The sequence below is a fragment of the Anopheles moucheti genome, chromosome 3 (assembly GCF_943734755.1).
Source record: "Anopheles moucheti chromosome 3, idAnoMoucSN_F20_07, whole genome shotgun sequence".
Lineage (NCBI taxonomy): Eukaryota > Metazoa > Arthropoda > Insecta > Diptera > Culicidae > Anopheles > Anopheles moucheti.
Window position 1 is genome coordinate 16,742,309 of NC_069141.1, and position 27,573 is coordinate 16,769,881.

Consider the following 27,573-nt stretch of genomic DNA (forward strand, 5'->3'; position numbering starts at 1 on the left):
TGACAGCATGCAACTCTAAGCGGGCGAGGACATTTAGGCGCACAGCATTGCTTTGTGAACGATGGTACAAAACAATGGTAAACGATTATACAATAGTCGACCGTTCGGTAGTAAGTTGTATTCCAGTGGTCTGTCTTTATCTCTGAACAATCGTTCCTTCGCTGAACGCTACCTGTCTGCCAATCGTTTATAGCAGGCGTCTTATTGGACGAAATTCAGTTCATCGAACCATCTACGGCTTTACCTTCAAACTACAGCATCTGACAGAGATTGACAACATTACGATTGCACTCAGCTGATTGATTGTTTGATTAGCTTCTTGGAATTCAGCAAATTTATCCAACCAAAAAAGAATTATACTAAGAAGCGATGCTATACACTAAGGAGAATGACAATGTGTCACTAATGGCACAACTGATCAACAACAACAAAAGAGATTATTTCAAAGGTCCCAAAGTCTCAAACTTCATGTCCTTATTAACCCAAAGAATTGTTTACGTTTTGGGCCAGCAAAAATTGCGTTAACCTCACTATTTGAGAAAAATGAATTCAAGACTACTACTTCTTAGAAAAACTCGTTAAATCCAGGGTCTAAGTTTAGCTAATGTTTTGTCGAAACCATTTGTGCAGGAACAATTCCTACTCGTTGCAATACATTGCATTGCAAGAAGAGCATAAACATTGCATTATCATTCACTTTTTCAATTACAGTTGCTCGTTTTGCTTTTTGTGCATTGTTTAAAGGATGATTTGCGGCACATCCTTTTTTTTACATCGCATCGTGAGATTGAATATTATTCTCCCTTCCGTTTTTTATCATTTGTTTTATCCTTCTATTTTTTAATACACCATTAATAGTGCTTAATGTTGGGAAAGACCTTTTACTTTATGCTCCCTTTCGTATCATACCGTCCGTTTAAGCAGCACGTAGTCGAAAACGGCACGCAAAGCACGTTTTGGTCCTTTTCCGTACAATTGCAGCGTGTTTTTTTTTCCGCTTCGGTTTATTTGTTCGCTTTTTTCCTCCCCCCGATGCACCATTTGCAGCTTTGAACGATTTCTACTTTCTGCGAGCAATTGTCGCTAGAAATGGAACGTGCTTCGTGCACACGTCACCTTCCTGTCAGCTTGGTGCACATACAATGGCAGCACAAAAGAAAAGCGATTTTTCTTGCGAATTTAGCCCCCTTTATTTGCGTTCCACTGGTATGCCACCTATAATATTCTGGCTTGTGACATCTCATCTCATCGTTATCTTATCTTTATCTTTATATACGGATGATCGCGACGATCCAAGCTACGACGAGCAACAGCTTTTGTGCAACGTTTTGTGAAGCAAAAAAGGGGTTGAAAAACGTACAACACATGCGACGAACGGTACGGTAGAGTAAGCACGAAGATGCACCGGATGACAAATATTGCTTATAAACTTCAAAAAAGTGTACCCTCCATCAGTTTGCTTGCTTTATTGCATCCCGAACAGTGTTTATCTTTTTATCTGTTTGCAATTGTGATTATTTCCTTTGCTGCAGGGAATCAAGAAAAGGAAAGTTTGATCTGCTTTCTGAAGGGATTTTTCAGTGGGCGAATGAGAAAAACAACCTTTTTAGCGATAAAAGCAATCTGTTTGAATATTCGCCACAGTACAGTGTATCATTTCACTATTTAGAAAATGATGAGCACACGTAACATAATACTCCTCCATTATCACTCAATTAAATTGCCCAATTTATATGCTAATTTTACACGCTCTTCTGTCTAATGTCGACAAGTAATTTAACTCCAACAAATCGATCCTTCGCTCCCCATCCTGCAATGTCGACGTACAACTTGTTCTGCTATAATTTCTCCATTTTCACTCAATTTGTGTCATAAAACATCAGCCGATCCACTACACACGCAAAAAAAAAACCCTTACCGCACGCACACACTAACAGGGGAAAAGTTTTCCCATTTTTCAAATCACTTCCACGTCTCGTTGGTCGATTTCCATACCCTCGCAACAATGGAAACTTTCCATGCACGTGGCCGTAGGCCGGGAGCTGGGTGCTGCCATTTGCGTGCGAAACCGTTCGGACAGGTGCACCGGATTGATGGGAAGAGCTTTTCCGGCACGGGACAGGTAATGGATCGATATGTAACCCAGTGCCTGTAACGATGTACGAATAGGCTAATAAATTTCATTTGCACTTGATTGATAACCAATTCCAAGACACGGGGCGCATCACAGTAATGCCCTCTGGACTTTACAATCACAGTGGGTTCGAAACGATAGAAATTCTCATTGCGGTGTCAAAGTTTTTTCTCATACGTTCCAAGAGCTTGTCAAAAGCTTTGAAGAATGTCTCTCTAAATTCTATTGAAACCTATACGCGATGGCTCCGACAGCTTTTTTTATCCTGTTCCTAGAAATTTAAAATTAATTATATTAAACGATTTTCGACGCAATTGAACGTTATATTCAGTTACAACATCAAACGCTACCATCGTTCGTCAAGAAGAAACGAGCACAATTCATGGAATTTTATTTTAACCGAAGAACCGCAACGGTTTAATTTACGCCCAGCAGTAAGCTGCCATCATCACCAAGCTTTCCATCAAGCGAAAGCGCACAGACATTACTCGCCACGCTCTGTCAGCTTCTTGTTGATGAAAGTGCATTTACTCGCGGGGTGTTCCGAATTCTGACCGTCTAATCCCTCCACTACGAAACTATGGGAGACACTTACCCATCGGCCACCAATTGGCCGATGCCTGCAAACCACAACACCGCTCACCGGTAAGATGGTGGTCGGAGAGTTCATTTATCATCGGAGAAATTAATTGAGTGCTACCGGCCATATACGAGCTGCTAATTTGACGTACCACCCTGTTAAATGTGAGCTAAGACGATTCCAGGATGGGTGCTAGGAAACAGGGTATTATTGTCGTTATAAGATGACGACTAATAGCGACAAATGGGGACGCATTTGTTGACCATTTTAAAACCGAGTCTTATAATACTTCACGGTACGCTCCGTTGCTAGAGCATTTTTCGAGACGAGTTTCGATAGCATGAAGTGGCCCACTGCCCACTGCCCACCCGTGTCCGCCGAGCTGACAGCTTCCAATGAAATTTTTCTTCCATACCAAGAAAAGCAAATTGCGGTTTCATCCACAATCTGCACAACAACATCTCGAAGCTGCGGGAGTTGGAATGATTTCCCACAAACCATAACACCGCTGCAAAAAAAAAGATGACTCAGTTAACACAACCGTTCGTTTCCATGTTTTTTTTTCTCTCTCTCTCTCTCTCTTTCTCTCTCTCGGAATTCCAGGAATGGTACGCACTGGTGATGGCATTGCTGTCCGGTTTTCTGCTACTGAGCACCTCCACGCTGGTTGCCATCACCGTCCTGGTAACGACGGAACTGCACGGCCCGAGTCGCAAACTGATCGCAGCCACCAACCTGGCCACCGGCATCTCGGGCAGCATCGGTCTGAGCTGGTTTCTGCCAATACTCTGTGCCACCTCGACGCCGCTCGTGTACAACGTGATGGTCGAATCGCCGTCCCACTGGTGGCATACGGCCGATTCCTTCGGTTTCGTGCTGTTCGTCGTCATCGAGGCACTGTTTGTGGTGCTGTTCGTGCTGCTCTTCATCACCCTCATCAAGCGGCTGCTCTATCTGGCCCGGAAGCACGACAAACACAACACTTCCATCCTGCGCAGGTAAGTAAAGCCATGCTTATACTAACAACTGCTGCACCATCCGTCCGTAATGGGTGTAACCGGTTGCAAGAATTCGTTCGAGATCTTGGCTCTCCCTTCCGATGGCTCGATAACAACCCGCGAGTGCACGGCTCGAAATTCGATACATAGTACCACTCGTTGTTGCATTTGTATCCTTCAGGTCGTTGCTTTTTGCTTTCTACAGCTCTCGCTTTATGCTCTTGAAAGTATACTTCCCCCCCCCGATGCTTCAAACCGTAAGCTTCGTTCGCTCTGTCCGTCCGTATTCCGTGCACTTGTTTCATCGATGAGGAGCAGCCATTTTTAGAAGCAGGTTCTTTTTCCTTCCATCATTTCTGTTTTCCCAGAACAAGTGGAAAACATTTTCTTTCGCCCACCGATGCTACGGGTACTCGTTTCGAAAGCAGTAAAATCATTACGCCATCTTTAGAGAAGTGGTAAGTCTCTTCGTCGTCTAGCCTGTGTTCGATTCAATGATTTCCATTTCAATCGAAACCATTTCCATAATGATACATTTTAAGAGACAAATACGCCGTAGAGAGGATATTTCTCCGGATTGTAGCACTGCACTTATCCAAATCAGGTTTAATCGTACATTAGTTTGTGTCACGAATGACCTGATTTTGCAATGGAAAGGAAGGTTTTTTTTATTGAGAGATCGTTTTGATTTTGATTCTTTTAAACTTTCTGGGCGTGTAGTTAAAACTAATAATTATGAAATTTATAGCTCAATTTGCATCAATTGATAATGAAAACAATTTTACCCATCAAAAGTATCGTCAAAACGAGTTCAGCTAATGTAAAACACATGATAATGAAACATCTGTCATGCACATTGCATACCTTGCGGAGTATATCGAGGATCTGTCAAAACGCCTAAATGTATGCAATTTTAATTCAAATCACTTGCTTTTATTGCTCCAAAATTAAAAACATTTAGAGAAGCATATTATACTGTTATAATATGTATATCTTTAATACGATTCTATCCTTCCTGTATCCTGCTAAATTATGTCACAGTTCGGTTGATCGATGGGTATCTAAACTGATTCCCTTGTCCCACTTTTACGCCACCGGGCTTACATCCATCCTCTTGAGGACAACTTTCACCTTTCAATCGAACCTTTAAAGTTCATGAATATCCCATCTCGCTATTGCTTCCATGAAAATAACATTCATCGATGCCAGAGGCCTCTACGGGGCACGTTTAACTCTTTAAGCGGATAATAACCGTCCATTGGGACGCAAAGGGGGACCGCCTAACAAACGTTCTGGGCCCGTTTTTTCCATTTACTCACACCTCTTCAACCACCCGCTCTAGGTCAACAAAAAGGACAATCGAAGAACATTATCCCGGGACGGAATATCATCCTTTTCGTCCCTGCTATAAAAGTCTGAGACAAAGTTTACTTTGGTTCTTTGTCTGTGTTTGCCCGCGTGTGTGTGTGTGTGTTCCTTCTTTTTTTTCCTTCTCCTTATCCGATGCATCCTGCCCTGAGGCCGAGTTTCTGTCTGTTCAATAGTATTTATTAAATTTGTTTTCCATATGGTCTACGATGGATTCCGCTGGTCAACATCCCGTACGCGGCACATCATCCTAGATCACTCCAAGCCGATACCGACCGGAAAAGTGTTAGCCCCGGGGTCAACTGACGGGCGAAGGGAAAGATGACAAGAACCGGAAACCTTTCCCGATAATCTGATTACAAGAAAAATCGAACGCTCCAACGGAGAAAGGATGCGCAACGACGATGGAAGATGAAATCATTCTATCGTCCGATCCACTTTTCCGACCCGACCCTTGAAAACCCTGGGTCGCGTATGTATATATGGCTGTGCGATATGCTTCGTCGTCTGTGCCTTCTAGCACGGCGCACCGCCGTCCCCAAGGATTGACTTGTTGAGCTTGCTACAGACCAGATTCGAACCAAAGGGATATACACCTTCTGGGCCGATTTGGCCTTCGCCCAGGAAATCCATCCATCCAGCTACGGCCGTACGGATGCGGTACTGGTACAGAGCTGCCGGGCTGATTATATCGATATCACACACACATTTCTCTTGCTTCGTCAAGCGCACTAGCAAAAAAAAAGCAAAGCTTTCCACATGGCAGCCTTTCGATTCCGGCCTCTAGAGACACGGTTCAAGGATGTTGGCTCTCCTACGCACCAAGAATCTATTTATTTATGAACCCCAAAACCGAAACACTGCTTGTTCTTGGTCTTTTTTCGCTACCCATCACTCCACCTACGGCCCAACCGGGTAGGGAAAGTGAAGCAAATACCCAATTGGTAGCCTATGGTGAACCAAAGAAACAATAAGCAAACGGATTTCATTGGATTCGGCACCAAGTAGGTTTTGTCTTTGCACGGCTGTGTGGCTGGAGATGTGGTGTTTCCATCCTTTTTTACCACAGATCAACAAAATAGAACAAAAATACCTTTTCACCATCACCTTCTCGAGGCGAGCTTTCTTCTCGTCCTCCTGTTTTCCACACATACGTCCACACACACACTCATACGCAAACACTCCTAGTGTGTGAGTGTATTCCAAGACTCCAAGCGGGGAAAGTCCATGTGGTGGGAAAAGAAAACCCAACGCCATGCTTTCTCCACTTCATTGTGTTCCCAATGCAAATCGATGAAGAAAATTGAATAAACGTCGTTATTTATTGCTGGTTTGCTGGTTCTTGCTTGGTGTGGCGTGCGAACGCGTTTGATCGTGGCCCATTTTGTGCCGATTACCCTGTTACGGTATTTCATTGCAGCCATAACCATTTGAGCGTTATCGAAAACTCGCCTAATGGTTGTAGGTGGAATAATGATAATGGATAATACAACGGTAATCCATGCTGCACGTTAATACTTTATTGTTTAATCAGTGGAAGATATTCGTTACGTTTGAGTTTGTTTTTACTGTATTCTAAAAATTGTTTGTTTCGGTACTTTACCGTAAGCGATCGGAGCGTGTTTTAACACATCAATGCTATTATGAATTGATCCCATCGGGAAACAATCTTCTTTACAATACCTACAAGATGCTGTGTGCTTTATATCATTTATTGTTTACTTATCATCCGCTAAAACATACGAGCAATTAATTGAAAATCATTCTTTTTCCATTGCACGTTCAACTATCGAATTCGCCAAACGAAGAAAACTCCCCTGTCACTAGTTCTTACCGGCACTAAATCATTGCCCAACCAATGTACCCGAAAACTGTTCCAACCAATTTAACAACAAATCACCGTAAATACGTCCGATTTGGTGAACCAATTTCGAGTGGCACTATCGAACCCCCGTCCATATTTACCATCCTCCCACACATACACAACACCGAATGCGGAACCGAAATGTTGCTGGTGTAGAGAATAAAGTTTAATTTGTTGCACGAGCACCAGAACAGTACTTCTGCGGTTTGTCCAATGCTACTACGATCACTGCAAACGCCCACTGGACGCGCAGAAGGCATCATCAAAAGCTTCTCCTTCTTCTGCACTTGAACAATCTTTTTCTTCCTTTTGTGGGAAAAGTGGGGAAGAAAAGTCACTGGCAGGGACGTATCATTTTCCACTGACCGGTCTTTTGCTTCAACAACTTTCCCAACCCAGTTCGTTGAACTTCAAGTCCTTGTAAGACTTTCGTCTTTCGCGAGCCACACTGTTGTGGGTTAGCACTGGGTGGGCAAAGTATGGGACAAGAATTTTCTACAATTTTCACACTGCAGCACTCGTGCTAGAATAGCAACAACAACAAAAAAAAGCAAGCTTACGACCAAAACTTTGGGCAACATCCAAACGTACCCGGTAAGACTTGGGACTCGGGACAAATCCAACGAGTTTACGCTGGGTTACGTTGGGAGGAAGGTTCGAGTGGCGTTTTGTTTAGCGGTACGGCGGTACGCTCAATAACGTGGAAAGGAGTATCGCTAGAAGCGCATTGTTATTCGACACTGCAATTCTTTGGCATTTATGTTATTCCGCTTTCTTTCGCTTCGTTACCTTCGTTAGTGTGATTGCAAATCGCCGGGAAAGTCTTGAGACGAGACTTTTATGCCCAACAAAAGCACACTCTCGGTGCATTACCTTTCTCACTTTTGCATAGCGTGGCCATCCGCAGGCAGTGGTCCAACGTCGGGTGTCCAGACGATACCGTACCCCATTAAAATCCGCTCCTGTCACTGTATAAACGTCCGTCGGATAAAGGACAATCTTTCGCATACATGGTGCGCATGCATATACACCGGCAGACCGGCAGCAGCCAACACAAAGCCAAATAAATCCTTCCCTTATCCGGTCATCCGGTTTACCAGCAGGCTGGCAAACTCTCTTGGTGTGTAAGACTTTCGGGCCACTCGCTCCGGTTTGGGCTTCTTAACGAGGCTCTTCGCACAGGAATGAGGACTGGGGTTGCAAGTTTTCTTAGCAATATCTTGCAGCACCACCCTGCCAGCTGGGTCTACGTTGCTCCAAACGGAGTTTCCAAGTACGGCGTTTTCTTGGCAAAGCTGCTCCTTTGAGTCAGCTACGCCCGATGTCCTTAGCACACAATTTTAATACCCTCTCCCCGGAAGACCAGTATTACCCAAGCTCAGCTGCGTCTACTGCTGCTTGCTACGAACGATGGCAAGGATTATGGAGGCGAGCTTGTACACTCACCGTCACCGTTGACCTCTAGGCACAACCGCAACCTTTTCCAACAAATGTTCGGATGTAAACGATTTCTTTCAATCATGCAGATAAAGCGAGATTTACGACAGCAAAGCCTGATGGGAAGCATGCGGGAGGCAAGATGAGATTTCGCCTCCAAATCGCTAGCCAAATTGTCCCCTTCCGGGTGCGAAATGGGTGGCCCTGAAAAGGGAGTGGTGCAGAATACGAAGCACCGCTCGGCTGTTGAAGCTCGTTAGGCATAACTAACCTTTGCAAAAATGCGATTGATTTTAATGATCATGATTTGTTGACGCTTGCAAACGATGCTGGTTTGATTGTTGTGCGTGTGCAGGAAAGATTTATCTCCCACCAATTTGTTAGTCTGATCGGGACAGTTTTCTAACGTTAATTTACATTTATAATAATCGTGAACATTTTCATACCGACACACGTTGCTGAATGGCAATCAAGTTGATGAACGATGTTTAACTCTTATTTAAGCTTTTAATGAATTACTGTCCCTCAATAATCAATAACCTACATTGCAAAAGAGGTTCAAATTGCTTTTTCTTTTTAAATACATCAATCGTATAGTTTGGCAGTTTTTGAGAAAATTAAATAAATAAAAAACTAAATCAATAATTAATTACTTTAAAAAAAATATAACAATCAATCATATAAACAACCAAAATAATCAGATCTATTTTAAAAAAAACGCCTACAACTATGCAATTCACATTAAAAACCCTGTTAAAAAATAAAAAGGCAACAAGTGATTTCCACAAATATAATCAACATATTTTTCAATCCCTCAGTCTTGACGACTGATCATCAACATCGTTAAGGATTAAAATCTACCGCACCATCTTCATTTTATTGCAATTAATCAACATTTGAAATTTCCAAACTTGATTCCAAACAAACACTTTTCCATTTCCAACAATCTGTTTGTGTGCTCAATTGTCTTCAAAAACCATCAGTTCTGTACGAGACAAGTGTACAAAGTGATTGATAGAAAATAACGAGCTTCCACATACGCACTACTCCTCCAACGGAACCTCATCGAAATCAATCCTTAAATTGCTCAATCTGTTAGTCTCAGTTACGGTGCAATCATCTAATTCAATTTACAAAACTGCCAGTGAAAACAAACCCACTGAACCGCACAGTCAAACGATTATGGTCTAGGGGACCAGAAGTGGTCGGAAAAACGACAAACGGTGAGTAAGCACCGGACAGGAGACGAACCGGTGCACAACATAATCAAACTAAACTGACCTTCCGTGTGGTATTCAACTTTCAAATGAGCGTACAGCAGCTGCCCTGAATCCTTGCCTGTCCATTGCTTTCCCTTTCCAAGTGTCACCAACTGGGATTTCCGGTTGGTCCGCAAAAAAACAGCAAGGTAAACGGTCTAACCTTGCAGTTTATTCGTTTGTGAAATCCCCGTGGACGATGATGCATCGTCCCATTTTTGTCTCTACGCTCTACTCTTTTCGATCTGTCTTAAACGACAGAGATCAGAACCACACAGTAAAAGGAAAGTTCTCAGAGTACAGAGAATCTTCCTTCCCCGCGTACACATGTTCGCTTTTATTAGATTGGGAAGGAAGTGATAGGTAAGCACCAGCAAAAGCAATCGGATGTAAAATATCCGCCCACCAGGACAATAATAATCATGATGTACTAGCCGATGTGCGGTGGCATCTTCTTAACGCCCCGAAGTATGCAATCCCGCATCTCGCCGGTCACGAAACGTGTCCGGAGCAGAGAATTCCGGAAGGCATTGGGTTTGCTGTGCTACGATAATCGAAATATACTTTCCCCATCGGTATTCCAATGTGTCTGTGTGTGTGTGTGTGTGTGTGTGTGTGTGTGTGTGTGTGTGTGTGTGTGTGCTAAGTACGGTGAAACAATTCGGAGTATTTTTGGGTCACACGCACAGTACTGTGAATACAAAGACGATTGATGCCCCAATACTGCATTAAGGCGAATCTAGTAATGTTGACATCAAAAAGTATCTCGTTTTCAATTCACCGTACAATCAGTGCTGTGTATTATAAACCGGCTTTAGGCTGAATCTGGCTTCAATGGAAAGATTTAAATTCCTCAACATGGTTTATTTGTTGGTAAATAAGTACATCGTAAGCCTGGTTCCCCGATAAGCTGATCCATTCCGTAACTGTCAATTGGACAACATCGGCAAACCTTATCGATGTTACCTTATGCATCCTTTATGTTGCTTAAGCACAACAAATCTTCAAAGATAGAAGCTGTGGTGGTTCACCTATCCTGGAAGGAAACGTTTAGTACCCGGTGTACGATATCGATTTGAAACTCGTGCTAAACTTTTCCTCCGACAATGTGTGATGGATTGGGGCGTGTTCGATGTTGCCAACCCGCATTGAAATGAAAGAAAAGTTTCTATCCTCCCCAAACAGTGATATCGATATGTGTTGCCTTCCATGAAGGAGCGAGTGAAATTTAGTAATGGTCCTTTGTTGGGCTATGCTTCACTGCAGCGTGTTTGCTGATCACTTGCCTACATTTAGGCGCATAATGATCCAATTTTGCTTTAAATGCTTTTAAAGTATCCTTACTTGCGTAAGCTTGCTACTGAGGTTCTTATACTCCATGTTAGCTCTGATTTTAAAACTTTGTTTCAAACTTACCACGTCGGATTTTGTCTCGCGGCCAAAGCTATAACATTCAATCAATCGAAAATTTATACTATACGCCTCAGAGAAGAGAATTTAAAAAAGGGATACAAAAAGTACGGGTGGAAAGCGTAACGTAAAACCCCATCCTAAACACATGCTACATGGAACTCCACCAATCTGACCATAGCTTTGTCATTTCCTCGTTTGATGTTTTACTTGCTCTACGGGTTTGGCGGAATGGCTTCATCCGCATCATCATCACCACGAAGAGCTTTTTCGCTTTCATCATCATCATCATCATCATCGTCCTCCTCTTGAGCAGCAGCAGCAGCAGCAAAATGCTGTCCTTTCGCAAAGACAGCTGAGACAGCCACCGGGAAATTTCCAAATCTGTGCCCAATTTGTTCCACACTTCACTGCACACTTCTAACTCCGGCACACCACAAAACCTTTTCCTTACCCGTGGTGTGGTAAAATTCGGTTAGATACCAGTGGATAACAGTGATACCCGGGTGGATGTTTGCTAGTTGAAGCTACCTCCACTACACTTTCCTCTTGGATGTGGTAATTTAACCACACTGGGACGAAATTTGCCAACGAAGAGACATGAGGTCGCCCGCCACGAACGGAAGCGCTGAAAGTGTGCTGCTGAAGGAAATGGGTTTCCATTCGATATCGGCATAGCGAAGGCGAAAAAATAATCGACTGGTTCGTTTTGTTTTCCTGTACAACGTTAAGTGGGAACAACAGGATCTGGATGGAGTTTTAGTCATCGTTTGGAACAAGTGTCAATCGACTAACACCTGCTCACTCTGGAAAAAAAAACTAAGATGATACTCATGATTCGAAGGATAAAAACATCAGAAAACAACAATTTGTTTTGCAGATTGCATACATTCAGGCGAGTTTTCTGATGATTCATACTTTTCTACTCACAACTGATCTTAAACCGATGGAATTTCTTGTTATCAAATTATTTTGTTTCCACTGGTTTGTCTTTCTTTCAAAGCTACGAGAGCACGAGAGCAACGCAAAAAGTCCCAACAATTTTCCACCTAACGATTCGATTCGAAAAACAAAACACAACAATCTACCTCTGCGGTGATATTCAAATAAACATTTGCTCAACTTCCTTACAATGTACGACAGGGATTTTTATCCATCGACTCTCGTTAAACCTTGGGGATCAGCAACAGCCCATCACCATCCGTGCCTTTTTCCGTGGAATCTTTTCCTTTTTCTCTTGTTGTACAAATCACACTTACGATCTTGAGCCTCCCGGCCTCCTGGGATGCTCGAGTTTTTTCTGTTCTTTCTGTATAATATACACGTTTGTTTGCTTCTCCTTTTCATTCCATCTACCGCTCTGCTCTACAAGGATTCGTTTACTTTACCGGACCGGGTTGCTGTTCGTGTCGAATGTGCTCTGCCACACGTTCTACCTGGTGTACGTCAACACGGACGGTTTGACGTCGGGCGGTTATCTTTTCAGCGGCAACAGCATAGCACTGGTAAGTAGAAAGTAGTTCCAAAATCGAATTATCCACACGCCACATATTGGAAGATAGTTGGCTGCACATTCCGGGTGGTAAAGCCCACCATTTAAGGAGTGAATTTCAAACAGCACGTTGATGCATGCTAACAAGTTCAACGGATAAGAAAACGGTTTTAAGAACTCTTAACCGCTTGAGGTCGGCTGATCTTTATTTGTTTACATTTGCTTTGGTAAACGGTTTGTATTGGAATAGAAGAACCTATTAAGGAATTGTGATAATAAACCTGATCACTTATTAGGTATTGAACACAATTTATAATAGTGTATGCAGACATACGTAACTCATTTTCACCAAAGATTGTGTTCAATAATTGTCGCTTTCAACTTAAATTTGCAATATGATATGACAATTTTAGTTAGTTCTAGTTTACGCTTTTTAGAATATCATGTGCACTAAAATCATTACTAACTACGAACTATTAATTACTATTACTCTCACGAACTATTGATTGTGTTGTAGTTGTTACAAAAACAAATTACGATTTATTCATCGGACAATATTTTCTACTGGAAATGCTTCCTGTGTTGCTATAATCACTTCCAGAAACGTTCAAACCAGATAAATGAGACCATTTGTTATTCATTCCAAGAACTAATATATATTTACAAAACCAAATTGTGCCAATAATAATATCGCTAAAGTAAACACTGTGTGCATCAATTAAATATAGAGCCATACTGAATATTGAATTCGTTCAATCACAACTGTAACATCACGAAAACAAGTCTGTTTCCGATCATCTACAGTCAATGAGAGCGAACTCGCATCGTGTAAAATGACCTCTTCCACATCAGAACACCACAATTTCAATTGCCCAGGTACAGTGCTGGCCACGCTGGTAACGTCCAAATCGTAGCTCGAACGGTTAGCCACGCAATCAGAAAAATTATGAATTATTCACCTACCCCTGGAGTTCCTTACCCAGTGCATTCTCTTTGTTGTACCGAGCCGGGGAACCAAAATAAGGTGGTCTATTCTTTCCAAAAACACTCCAAAACACGGTGAATGGAAAATTCATACACATGAAACCGGTAGTCTCGTGGGACAAGTTTCGCTGAATCGCTTCCCAACTCCATCCATACTTTAACGCCAACCGGACCGGCAGTACTCGATTACCCAACAAGCAAACGATAGCCCAAAGGCATCCGTTTTGGTTTACGGTGGAAAGTACATTGAAAAAGGGAACTATCTCTTCACCTTTGCACGCGGCAGCCAGGCCGAAGCGATGCTGGTAGAATATTCGATTAGTAAGTTCTCCTATTTGCTCGGCACACTGATACCATCAACATCATGTGTTACGGTGGAACGTGAACCCACACCGTCCCCGTCGCTCCGGTGCTGCCTGGTACTCAAAACCAAGTACAAACAAATAGCATCCACCGTTGGGGAAATAGCTTCCCCCGTGAAGCCACCAATTCCTTCGCTACCGTGTGCCGCAGTAAGGTGCAAAAGCAACAAAAAATGAACGATCAACCCGAACGTCAGGCAGGGGCAAGCGTAAAAGAGAAAATCCATTTTAACAATCGATTCGGGAATTTTTCTGCGCCCGGTTCGGGGACACACATAACAATCAGTGTCGTGTCTTGCCAGCAGTATAGCAGGTCCTTCAGTTCGTTTTCTCTATTCTCTTTTCATTTTGGCAGAGCTTTTTGTTCCGCTTCTCAGCTGGGTGCAGTAGAAAATCTCGCCATGGTGCATTGCATCCGATCAGTGCAATCAACACACCGTCGCGAGAAATCTCTGCCACTATTTTCAACGACTCAACCTGTCTTTACATCTGAAATGCGTCTGCAAGGAATCCATACACTTCTCCAGGGCGGAAGTGAGCTTTCCAAGAAAGTTCGTTTATCGGTTAACGTTACTCCGAAGCGATGTAACACGTGCAGTGCACATTTGGTGACGGTCTCGATGTCTAGCAAACGGGAAAAGCTAACAGCTATTTGCACATAATCGAAGTACCATAAGGCAATGATGCAGTTTAAAGTTACACCAGACTACTTTTTGAAATAGTTTTTAGAAGTTCATTAAGGCAAGTTTTGTTCGATAAACAGGTACTTTATTCTATTTAACACAAACTTGGTCTACCTCAAGGGCTAAACACAATTGGGGTACTTAAAAACTAAAAACTAAAACGTGATGGCAGAGGAAGCAGATGAGGAGATTCAAGGTAGTCAAGAAAAAGGAGACATAATTAGGATACAGCCTTGATAGTAAAGGTTAGCTTGTAATATTCCATTAAACTTTAATAAATTGCTTAAATACTACGTTTTCTAGTTTGTCATACATTACTAACATTTTGAATGCATTCGCCGTCAAAACCACCTTCAAATCTATAGTAAATTGTGTTTAAAATTTATTGTACTGATTATTTAAATTAAACGCCTGAGAGTATGCAATTTATCGATTTTGATCCTCTAACCTGTCAAATCAAAATCACTTTGACCCTAAAGGTATGCAATCAGTACCTACATTTTTTTTCAACTGGAAAGCGTGGAGAAATGATGTTCAAACTTTCGACACAATTTAAACCACGCTTACTTTCGTAGGCTGTTTAACAAGGTGCGTATTTTTGCATACACATAAGCAAAACGGCAAAAAGAATCACGGCCCACGTACATAATTCCTATGGTAATACAATATGTGTCCCATTAGACCATTGCCATCGATACATTACAGAGCGTTAGCAGCAGAAAGTCAGTTGGGACGGTTTATTTGGTGACTGTCGACTACATCCGTTAATGATGCAGTATCTCATTTCCTGTCCTGGTCTCCAGTGGTGGTTTTCTTGGAGGATCGAACACACCAAGCGGCAGGAAGTACCGATGTCCCTGTAATGTTCAGATGCCTCACGATGCATAATGAGTGTCACCGATCCCGAACGGTTAATGACTTCATTTGTCACTCGGTATTTCCGTGATGGTTAGTTGCAAGAGAGCCTCAAATCTGGTTGAAGAAAATAAAAAACAACGCGTCCCAGCTCAATTATACACGCGACCCTCAGACCCTACGTGGGTTTTACGCAGCAACAGCAGCAACAGGATCATGACGTAAGCACATCATTAATTGAGTCGTGCCATAGCTACATTTCCAATCAGATCGCTACCATCGGCACAACGAAGTGGTGAGTCCACAACAAGTGAAACATTTCAACAACAAAAAAAAAACCCCTCCGCACTACAACAACGCACTGGACGAACTTTGGTTCGAAACCGATGAGGACCGTTGCCGCAGGGCACTGGGAAAACACTCGATTTGCTTATACCTCGGCTTGCTGCATGTGTGTACACCGCACACAAAAAACAACAAAAAAGCAGGCGGACAGTTTCCGGAGCAAGTTCCCGCCACCATCGTGCAGTACGTGACAACGTGACATTCGTCGAGTGGATGGACGGCACACCCCAGAGGGACCAGAGTTCGATGAACAAACGAAAACCCTCGACGTTGCCCGATTTATATTTGTCGTGAAACGAGCGAGAAGCAAGACCACAGGACGTCCGCGGACGTCATCGCATCCTTATAAGCACTGGGATTGCGATGTTTCACGAGCGGGAAAATACTTCCGGCTTGCGCCAATTAGTTGACCGATCGTTCGATGCACGGCTATGTGCAGCTACCTGTTCCGCGGAACTAATTGGAAATGCATGAGTCAAACTAAGCAGTCCCGCCATTGCCAGTTACTCAACGAACTGGAACCGGTGCGGTCAGCAACGATTTGAATAGGGTTTTCGATTGAGTGGCAAATTTTAATGAAACCCACAAGTAGTGCGATACCGTTTCCTTTATCATTACAAATGGTTCTGATGATGAGAAAATTGACAAATTATATGTAAACATATTACTACTACTCAAGCTACTCAAAAGTTGCTGAATTTTCAAATAATTAATTTTTGGAACTTAGCTAATGACCTGCGATCTTATGATCTTGCCGTAAAAGATAAACGCCTTAAAGAGCTGCAATTAAATGATAACAATTCTTTTAGTAATGGAAATTGCATACTTTCAGGAGCACTTTTACTTTTGGTGGTCGAAATCTATTCTACAAATCTGTGGTTTCGATGATGTTTTAAGGAGTTTAATGGATAAGAATGAATAACGACGTAAGGTGTTTCCACACATGAACCCTTATGACATCTGTTTGCATTAAAACATTGCATACAATTAGGCGCTGCAAAACATCTGTATTGCATATTTAATGCAATGGTAATTGAATGGTAATGATGGTAATTTAATCATCAAACTTACCATCAATTTTGGCAACTGTTATCACTCCACTTCATAGTTCTTCAAATAATCTTATCTTTATCCTATTTTTATTGTGTTATTTTCTCCTCTCTTTTCTAGGGATTTTGTATACTGTTTAGCTTTATAGTGAAGGCGGAACTGAAGCAAGACACAACCGAGTCGACCAGCAGCAAGTCTAGCACTAAAAATAGTTTGGACGAAAACTTTTGCTCGGGATCAATCAATAGTCCGTTAAGTTGTGAGTGTTTTGTTGCTTACCGCCAGCAAAACTTTCAAACCGCACACGAACCAATCCATTCGTTTTCCGTTTCTCTACAGTTTATACAAATCAGGAACTAGATAAGGATAACGAATGCCTCTCGTCGGTGGGTAAGACAACGAAGATTCCTCTGACAATACTTTCCTCGCAGCAGCCCCCAGCTTCGGCCCAATCGGTACAGCAGGGTCCTTCCGGGCAGCAGCAGACCGCACCGCACATTACCACCATCGAACCGTGCCTGCAGGTGGACCTTGAAGGTCACAGCATGGACACGTTTCTTGGTGCTGCGGGAGGACTCTGCAACTATGCCACCGTCACCGCACCATCGTTTGGGGGCACTGCCTGCTACGATCTTGCTGGGAGTATACTGCTTCCACCCGGACCGGGTGGACCGCCCGTTCCAGGGACGGCACTCATCACGATCGAAACCAGCCCCAGCATAGTGCTGGCGGGACCGTCCGCGTTAGCGAATGTACCAACCTCTGCCAGCGTTAGCATCGAATGGCACCAACAGCAGCAGCAGCAGCAGCAGCAACAACATTCACACGCCTGTGGTCATCGGCCGGAACCACTGCCGGCCACCGTGAGCTTCCTGCCCACGATACCAACCGCCGATGCGAGCGATTTCGTCGGTGTGGGCACACTGGATATTCTGAAAGGCGTTGGACAAGGTAGTTAATTTATGCATACACACATTTCGAACGGTTTACCTTACCGATATGACCTCGTTAGCTTCAACGTTGATGTTAGTGGTCTGAAGGACCTACTAATAAGCCATTCATTCATCAGGGCTGGAATTCTATAAAATGCATACGCCAACAGAAACAAAAATCAAGCCACCACCCTGACATCTCATTAAACATCTTAAGAACGGTTCAATGATGCCACTTTGCACTCATGCACCAGCAAACAAAGTGTCCCACTACCCGCTCAAAGTACTTACTACCGTTCGGTAGAGCCTTGAGCAACATCGTCAACAGCTTGTCTGCCTTCTGCATGCACCGCTGTCTTCTATGACGCTCATCGTAGCACACACCAAGATTACACATCCACTACTAACACCCAGCATTCGTCCCCGGGGACATTGTTTCTTTCTCGCTTCCCTTCCTGCAGACAGCATCATCGGCATCCGTGGCAAAGCGCTCGAAGTTGGCAGCAGCGATGGCAAGAAGGTAGTTACGGTAATCGAATCATCCACCCAGCTGCCACCGGCGGGTACGGGGACGCTACCACGTTCCACGGGGAAAGCAATCATGACAACGGCATCGTCATCTACTCCGACGCCCACACCGGCACCCGGGCCGGCCATCCCGCTCATCCCGTACTACTCGGAGCAATCGGTGGCACCCGGTGCATCAGCAGTGCATCACAAACCGGTCCCGGTACCAGCGCCGCCCATCATTACCGTCACGTCCACCGACGATGGTCGGACGGGTGGACGAATAGACGGGATGCTGGATCGAATCTCGCACGATCTTGACTACCTGCTGAACCGCACGGGTGATACCGTGGTCTCCTCCTCCTCCTCCTCAACCACCAATTCCACCTCCACATCATCGGTTGTGCCGATCCAGCTACGTCCAACGACCGGGTCACCGGGTGCAGGAGTATCCACCGTCAACAGTGCCACCGCACAACCTGCACCGCCACAGCAAGGCTCCATTAGCGCACCACTAATACCCACTTGCCACAGTGTTCACGAAGTAATTATCGAAGAGTCTGAAGAAGTAGATAGTTAAATATTTGCCCATACTCCCACACACACACACACACACACACAGGGTGGGGTTTGGGACACCAACCCAACCCAAAAACAAACTAAAAAAATGATGAATCTTATGTGCTAGATTGATTTGTTAAGGATGTTCCAAGAATATGTCTTTTCTTATTGGAGTCGTTTAGGGCAATAAGTTAACAAAAATGGAAGTAGTTTCAAACAGAAAGACAAAAAGTTATTATTTTGTTTCAATATTTCCGCAATTTGTTGTGACTGCTGGTAAACCATCGCAGCGCCATGGTCTGATTATGTTAAACAGTTCCGTTTTCGTCAGCCATCCATCCAATGGGTGATCGAGTTTGGAACAGATTGGCCATATTCTTTCGTTCCGCAGCGTACGCTCCATTTCATTCAATAATCATTCTCATCATCCTCTCGCAGTCTCACCGGATATGAGACGATCCTCATCGTTCGACGGGACGGTTCGGAAAGATTGGCTTCATTATTATGCTCGGCAAAGCGTTCCACTTTGCGCTTCGCGTCAATCAATTTTGCCCCGGTGCAGTATCGTGGGCTCATGCAATTAGTGATAATGTGATAAGGCCACATTATGGCAACGGATGGAAACTCCCAGCCCACTGGGATCATTTTCTTATCGTAATACACCCGTTAAAAAGCAACTTTCGGCATGATGCAGCCGTTTCGCTTGTTTCGCCCGAGCGCCCGACCTTTCGCCGTTGACCGGATGTGATTTTTTCGCATCGCTTTTTGACGCTCCTACTCCTCATTGGGAGGGGGGATTGGTGGTGACCCCATCGATTCGTTTCGGGAAAGGAAACTAATTGATCGGATTTTTCTTACATCATGCTCATCGCATCCTGCGGGGAATGAGCAAAACTTTTCGCCCGTTATCATTCATCCTGTTCGGCTGTGTTGTTGTGTTGATTGTGCGTGGAAGCGTTGATGCTCATTCCCCCTTTTTTGTGTCTTCCATTTCCAAACACGCAACACTTTTACCCGAGCGTGGAGAAAAACATCTCCATTTCCCGTTCGTCTTACCTGTCACAAGCAGATCGTTCTTTATATGTTTTTTTTTTCGTGGTCACTTATCGTAACCTTTTGCTAACAGAAGCTGACTTTTATCTTTCAATGAACTATTTTCGCTATGTTGAATATATCGCTCCAAAGGCAACTTCCCGTGGGACTGGTCACGAAAGGCACCGGATCAAGCCTATACCCTGGGAAGGTTAATAAATCTTCTGGCGTCATTTTAACCGCGATAGGAAGCGGAACAATGTTTGTAACAGGGTGAAGATGATACGAAAAGATAATATAAATCCACGAACTGAGCAAGCCATGGACGCAAACATGGAACGGACAGAAAGCATTGCTGGGAAAACTGCAACCAAACGCAGAAAACAAATCTTAAGTAGAGCAAATATTTAATTACAACAAATGCATACGTTTTACAGCGAGATGATAATAAGGAGCATGGAAACGCAGGAAAGAAACTCGTTTACTGAGTAAGCGTAATTACGTTACGGGCAGGGACGATGTTGACTGTAAATAGTAGTCCAGTTTGTACATTATTAGCGAAAATTGAACACAAAACAGCATTAAACAATACAACAAGGTAATTTGCACCGTAAAAAAGCATTAGAAGGAATCTAACTACGTTTAAGGCACCACACTCTATGCTCGTTATCTGTTTTATTTTTCCCTTTTCCTGTGGGGTGTGGTGAACAAACGATACCGGCGAGGAGTCTTTAAGGCTGATTAAGTAACCGTCTTTTGTATAAAGATTTTTTCATCGGTAAGTAAGCAAAAGTATGTGAAGCAGAGCATGGGAAAAACTATTTCCATGGTAGGATTATTACGATTAAAAAGAAATACGAAGAAAATTGCTGTTTCTTGGGCCATTTGGAGAAGTTTTTTGTTGTGTTTGTAGATTTTTTTTTCTATTCCTTTTTCAATTTATTCATTTCGTTTGTACTGTACTTAATATTCTAAGGCGCTAGTCGTGAAACTTTTCCCCAATAAGCCGAAAAACCCTGCATTTCCAAGAGGGCCTTTTGTACTCGCACGAATGGGGTTTGGTTAACTTCTAAGCAAATAATACACCTTTGTTTAAAAAAAGCAAAACAAAACTACGTTGAGCAAAGCTTGGGAAAATCTTTTTTTTTCTTTTCTACCGAGGCCAACTACAAAATACGAAACAAGTGAACCTCCCTGTTCCGATGTAAACATACATGTATAGAGCGAAAGATTTCCTTTCATCCCACTTTCGTGCCACATTTATAACAAACTAGCAAAAGGAAGCAGGAAAGCCGAAGTTGTTTAAGTGAAAAAGAAAATTGTGTGGAAAACACAAAACTTATTGAAGAAAAAAAAACACGATCGCACCGTTAAAACAGTGAGTGAGAAAGAAAGCGAAACAAAGCGAGGGAGGGTGAGAAGAAAACTAAAGAAATTGAAGTGAGAAAAAGGGGAGGAAAACGCAGTAGCTAGCAGCAGTATAAATGGTTACGGTGAAAATTTTAGTTTCCTCAATGTACAGTAAAAGGTAAAAACAAAAATTTTGAACCAAAAAAAAGAAAAGAAAACCGTATCGAGAAAGATTAAAGAAAAACGGAACGGGAACTGTCGCTTCGACAGTTTCGTGTCGGTCTCCTCCAACACACCTCATCTCCGTTTCCGTTTGTGCACACGATCGTTGTGTGGAGCTGAAAATAATTAAAAAAGTTCGTTTGATTTTTCCCTAAACTGGTGCCGAAACGATGCCGTTGTTTGGGGTTGGGGTTGGCGAAACATAAGGTAAGATATGTTGGTGTCGTTTTTTTTTCTTTTAATTCTATTTCAATCCTCCCAATTTGAATAGGTGTATCTCCCCCAAGGGGAAAAATTAAAAAGTAAAACTCACTAAATTATGGGATAGCTTCTAACGGGGATTTCGTTATGCACGAAACATACTGCCGACCGTACATGCATGATCAAAGCGAGCCACAAAATGCTGACGAAATGGTGTTTAGCAACCGTGTTTAACTTCCCGCAAACGGTAACGATTTGCGATGTAAAGTAATCAAATCATACTAAGCCATGAAGTGAAGGAAATTGATTCAAGCTATCTTACGGTACTGGTTTGAAGCTTTTACTTCCGTTTACAGTCACTCAAGGACGAAATGGGACATGTTACGGGTAACAACAATTGTTTGTAATTGTTACAAAAGTTCAAAAATGGGTTTAAAACATCTTGAAGATAAAGGAGTATCGTTATGCACGTTATACAAACTAAATCAAGCTTGCTGGCTACATACATTATTCCCTTCCCGGGGGACCTAACGTTGAGAGTTGCCTTATAATACGCGCCTGGAGGTATGCAATACATTTTTAACAGTTGGGAATGAAGAGTAAAACCCAGATGGACTATTTGGAAAGGGTTTATTATGAAAACACCTACTAAGGCCTTTCTTTTTCTTTCAACGCTTCAAGAGATCTAAAAAGGCCTGGCTTTTCTTGGTTTTTGTGACTTAATTCACCCGTAGCTGTCGCTGTCAGTCCTGCGTACGATGGATTGGTCCAGATGGGATGCCACCGGGCCGCACTTACTAAGGCCTAGCAAACACTAAAAAAATATTTAATTGCATACTTTTAGGCGCCGATCATTCATTCAGTGTCTCCAATAGCACTGAAATAAAATAACCAACGTAATATAGATCATCCAAGTTAAAACGTCATAACAATCGTTAAACATCGAAACCGACTTTTCTTAAACATTTCAAACGCAGTTCATTTTTCAGATGATCCATCGATCGTTTGCGCTACTGTTTGTCTTGCTTTCAAAACATATTAACTTTAATTTAATTCTAATGATCATCCAAATTTATTCAGCTATTCATAACATTCGTGTGGCAGTGTTTAAAACAATATAAATAATATGTGGCCTTGTGGTGTATATACTCACAAACTCCGAAGCTTTCTTCGCCGCTTACTAATTCAAGGACGTTTGGGTTTCTTTCGTCTTGCATAAAAATAACCTCCAAACCAGCAGCAAAAAAGCTCACGAAAAAATCACGAACCCTGAGGCACGTTTTTATCTTTCAGGGTGGGCTTTTTGTTCCCGCTGGTGGCCGTAAGATAGCCAACGATGAAATCCGCTTTTCATCGCTTGATGCGGCTAATTTCGCAAATGACTGCAAATCTGTGCGCCTTAAGTGAATGCGAACAAAACTTCTGCACGGAACTTCTGAATCCCCAGACCGATGGCCGCATTTCACACACGCATCTCACACGGACACACCCTGGCGGTAAGGTACACGGTACGGTACCGGGTCTTTAGCATGCGAAATGCGCGGTGTGCGTTTTTCGTCCTGAGTAAATGGTCCCCGAGTCGCGCCAATCGTACGTGCACGGCAATCGGAATCATGACCCCCGGGGGAGGGGGTTGTAGAAACTGCGCCAAACCGCGCTACTGCCGCTCATTGCACACGCTCTGCCACCATCTTTGTTTGTCCGGTTTGTTTTGTTGTTTGTTTTAATCTCTTAAGTGTAACGTACGAACGATACTTCGGTGGGCAGAGTGGCCGCGTAGCATGGGTGACCCGCAAGGGAGTCAACGGGGAGTAGACATTCCTTTGCAAATCTACAATCATCTTGTTCCGTGATATCATTCAGCGTCATTTTACGCATGTTTTTACGACGACTCTCCCCATTCGCACATACGCATAAAAAGTACTCTGCCAGTGCTGGTGCTGAACAAGTTTGAGTTTGTTTGGATGTCTATTCACCTTTTGTTAACATTATTAACCCATCACCAAGGAGAATCACTCGTCACATATTATAGTGCCTTCCCGTCTGGGAGTTAAATTATACTGCTCATTATATCTTTCCGTGATTTACATTGCAGAATTTTGTAAGCATGCAAATGTTGAAGAATTTAGAAGCGGTTTGATGTTACAAAACAAGTGAGAATTTGGATTGATTATAAAGACATGTGTGGAATGGACACGCCAACCAAGTTTGCCTGAATAAATGTAAGGATTGTTATCAGATTGATTTGAACAATTGATATTGATATGGCAATTCCGCTTTTCCAGGATATCTTCCATCTCCCATAACAAACCATTCCTAGTATCTTGTCTCGCAGATAATGTAATTATTTTAACCATGACTTCCAACTGAATTTCCGCCTCGAAACGAGTTCTGTCCCTTTCGCATCCTTTAGCACAGCTCCGAGTAAAAGGTTGTTCGCGGTGTTGCTCTGGATGTTGACTGAGGCTGAAGCGCCCAGGTATTCTTGATCTGTGGACAGAAGACAGCAACTGGACGTCAGTTTTACCGTTGGCACTAGCGCCACGTTCTGCCGTAGATTGTAGGCTAATGAAGACACAGTAGCGAGTTTACACAGTAACGTAAACGTATCGATTGATGTGGTTAAACGCATTGTTCTGCCCTATTATACACTGTATAAGCTGCATAAAATCATACCTGCCATGGATATGGCACAAAAACTACATGTAAAACACCAGCCATGCTTCCGATGGTTAATCCAACACAGGCTAAATCAAATCTGGGTGTTTTACCTGCAGGTAAAGAAAATGCGGAATGAGAACATTGCAATTTTCTTTTATCCTTAACGGTATGTTCCAAGTATGATTACCTTTAATAACTAGATTAACTAGATTAACTAGAGCACATAACAACGCTGAAGGTTATGGATTATTTGACCATCATTAACAACCTTAAAACCAAGTAGAGAGCAGGAGCATCTATCAATCATCTGCGACATAACTACACTTAGTACCAACATCAGTTTGAAATCGTTCTTTCAATCATATAAAATCAAAATCAACAGGCCTGGTTCGAAACAATCACTAGTTACAGTTTTACTTTTGTGAATGTATGTAAGACCCAACGCTTCCGCGCGAAACACGATGGATAAATTGCATATTTAGAATATTACATAAAACATACCGCAGTATTAACAAAGAGCGTTAAAAAATATAAGCTCCGCACAGACCATTCACAGTGGCCACAAAGCAAGCTAGCAGAAAGCAAACTGAAACGTAAATGGGTGATCACTGATCGATTTTCAGCCAAAGTCGATATAATTTTGATACAAATCTTCACAGACATAAAAACGTTACTGACACATTAACGCTTGAGCGCTACTCCTAACAGCTGTAGACAGCATTTTGGCAGCAACTTTAAATTATTTTACCCACATTGGTGGTACGCTTTTTGCGTTCTTACAAGCGAGTGCACGATCGGATTGTTGGGATGGGGAAGTGAATAGGATCAGGCAACTTTAAACTATAGACGAAATAATTTAGAAAGAAAATCCGCCGTCCTGTGGAGTGGTGGGATTGAACTCCAGCGCTCCATTGACTTCTTTCGGGGCACATTCCGGGTTAACGTCTTCCTGCAGAGGTTAAACGGTAGAAGCGTGAAAAAATTAAGTAGAAATACTCAAAACAATACAAATGCAAGAATATCTCAAACGCCCTCATCTTACCGCATCACAGAAGTACGTTTCGATCAACAACAGCGCCTTCTGATAGATGTCTTCGTTTTCGTGGTTCTGCAACGTTTCCAGCTTGTCTAGCGCTCCGATCTCCTCGAACAGCGTGCACAGGTTCTCGATGCCACCGATCTGGGCTGCGATCTGGAAGATGTTGGCCACACCGCTCAACACCACACGAACCGTGCGCGTTTCCTTTGCCTCCAGCAGATCACAGTACGGCTTCATGATCGGGTACTTCTCGACGAGCTGGATGATCTGCTCGGTTGATCCGCCCGTGGTAGTGTTGGTGACCGCCCAGGCCGCCTCCTTCTGAGATTTGAAATCTCCGTTCGTCAGCACGTCGATCAGCACGTTAAAGATGCCAGAATCCAACACATGCTGAATCTGGCTCTGATTTCCCGCCGTTATGTTGCTCACCGTCCAGGCCGCTTCCTTCACGATCGTGTTCTTTGTATGGCGCAACAGGTTCGTAAGCAAGGTTAGTGCGTTCGCGGCTATCACAGCGTCCGTCTGCGTATCATTACCCGTCACAATGTTACCGACACTGCGCAATGCCGGTGTGATAATGGCCGGATTGTTGGTGCCGAGCAGCCGAACCAACTTGGGCACTGCGCCGGATGCAACGACCGAATCTAGCTTCACCACATCATCATCCGTAACGTACGATAAGGCCCAGCAGGCGTCCGACAGCACTTGTGCATCCTCATGATCAAGCAGCGCAGACAGAACCGGAATCATCGGCTCAATCCGGTTGAACGGTGGGGCCGGATTCTTGTTGCGGCACAAGTTCGACATCAGCCACACGATGTTGCGAAGGAATGAGATCTGCGTGTTGCCACTGCTCACGAGGGCGATAATAGCGTCAACACTGTTGTGTTCCAGCACAATGTCACGCGCCTTCGATCCATCACCAGCAATGTTACCGAGCGCCCAAACTGCCTGTTCCGCTACCGTAACCGATGGGGATCTAAGCAGCTCGATAAAGCGTGGAATCGCATTCGCCTCAATTACGACCTTAGTCTGCTCGGACGTACCAGATGCAATGTTTGTGAGTGCCCAGGCGGCCTCAAACTGAAGGGCCGGACGGTCGGAAGCGGAAAGGTACTTCACACATACCGGCACCATGCCCAAACCGATGATTTTATCGATCGGTGGGTTCTTCTCCCGGCTCAACATCTTACGGGCTGCCTGTACAGCGGCAAGTTCCTTCTCCGGGTTGCCACTTCGGATGAACTGCATGATTTCTTCGAACTTAAGCGCCACCGGGCTTTGGGCGTTATTTTCCTGCAGTGGCGACGTTGGTCCATCATCTTCGGTAATGTTACGACGTTTAAGCAGCTGATCTTCCTTCTTGTTCTTGCGCAGTTCCACCGTTACCTCGTGGCGTTTCTGCCGAAGTTCCTGCAAGCGTAGAGCAAACCAGCAAACAAATAATGAAAGAAAACGTCAAACCGTACACATTTGACCAAACGGCCAAACTTTCTCCTTACCGTGTTCGACTTGGAACCATGTTTGTACGCTGCAAGGCGGTTGTTAGGAACGTTTTCCGTATCCATTTTGTATTGCGCTACCGTACGAAACACAGAAGACTCGGCGATAACCTCACACTTTTATATCAATCGAATGTAGGATGTGATTCGATAGTTTGATGAACTGTTCAAATAATAAACGAATGATATAATTCACTTAAGCAGTAAATTTGCTATTCACAAACAGAAATACACGAGTTGAAGCACTGTTGCAGTCCAAAGCCTACGCAGCTCTAACTTCGATGGCGATCAGAGATGCTGCCGTTTCGAGCGGGAGATCGATGACATTTGAAGCCGTTGAGACTTTAAACTTGAAAGCGATCACAGGCCCCACGTAGCACTTTTGACAGCTGTTGTTCAAATGAGCCGCGTTTACACACCGTTGAAAGTATCTTGATGAATTATTTCAAAATATCAAAAAATAATTAATGTGAAAAACATGAAACACGAAAACGGATTACGTTTTTAAACAATTATATTGCATCCACAGCATTCGATACATAATCGAACGTTATATCATCTAAAGACATCACTTTCAAACAGCTTTCAATTGCCTATATAATTTAAAAAAATTATATGAAACTGGAAAAAGTACAGTCTTGAAGAAATACTCGCGCTTCGCAAGAAATATATACAGATAGCTTTATAATCTAAAGTACAGCCTCACATAACCTCATACTACTGCTATGTATGTTTTGTTTCCTCA

At 43.3% G+C, this 27,573-nt stretch overlaps 2 protein-coding genes across 2 annotated transcripts in view; one reads left to right on the top strand and one right to left on the bottom strand.

The window, feature by feature from the left end:
- Window positions 1–18,840, top strand: part of LOC128303547 (uncharacterized) — a 114,022-nt gene extending 95,182 nt beyond the window's left edge. Inside the window, exons 19-23 of the mRNA XM_053040531.1 lie at window positions 3,318–3,712; window positions 12,423–12,555; window positions 16,942–17,080; window positions 17,161–17,772; window positions 18,215–18,840. Of these exons, the coding sequence (XP_052896491.1) occupies window positions 3,318–3,712; window positions 12,423–12,555; window positions 16,942–17,080; window positions 17,161–17,772; window positions 18,215–18,840 (1,905 nt within the window). The remainder of the gene's footprint in view (window positions 1–3,317; window positions 3,713–12,422; window positions 12,556–16,941; window positions 17,081–17,160; window positions 17,773–18,214) is intronic.
- Window positions 18,841–24,686: 5,846 nt separating this feature from the next.
- On the bottom strand, window positions 24,687–27,141 carry LOC128301625 (importin subunit alpha). Its single transcript, XM_053038200.1, has 3 exons — window positions 26,829–27,141; window positions 25,330–26,739; window positions 24,687–25,236 (listed from the first exon to the last, which is right to left on the bottom strand). The coding sequence occupies exons 1-3, from the start codon at window positions 26,892–26,894 to the stop codon at window positions 25,144–25,146; spliced, it is 1,569 nt and encodes a 522-aa protein (XP_052894160.1). The 5' UTR covers window positions 26,895–27,141; the 3' UTR covers window positions 24,687–25,143.
- Between the last annotated feature and the right edge of the window lie 432 nt (window positions 27,142–27,573).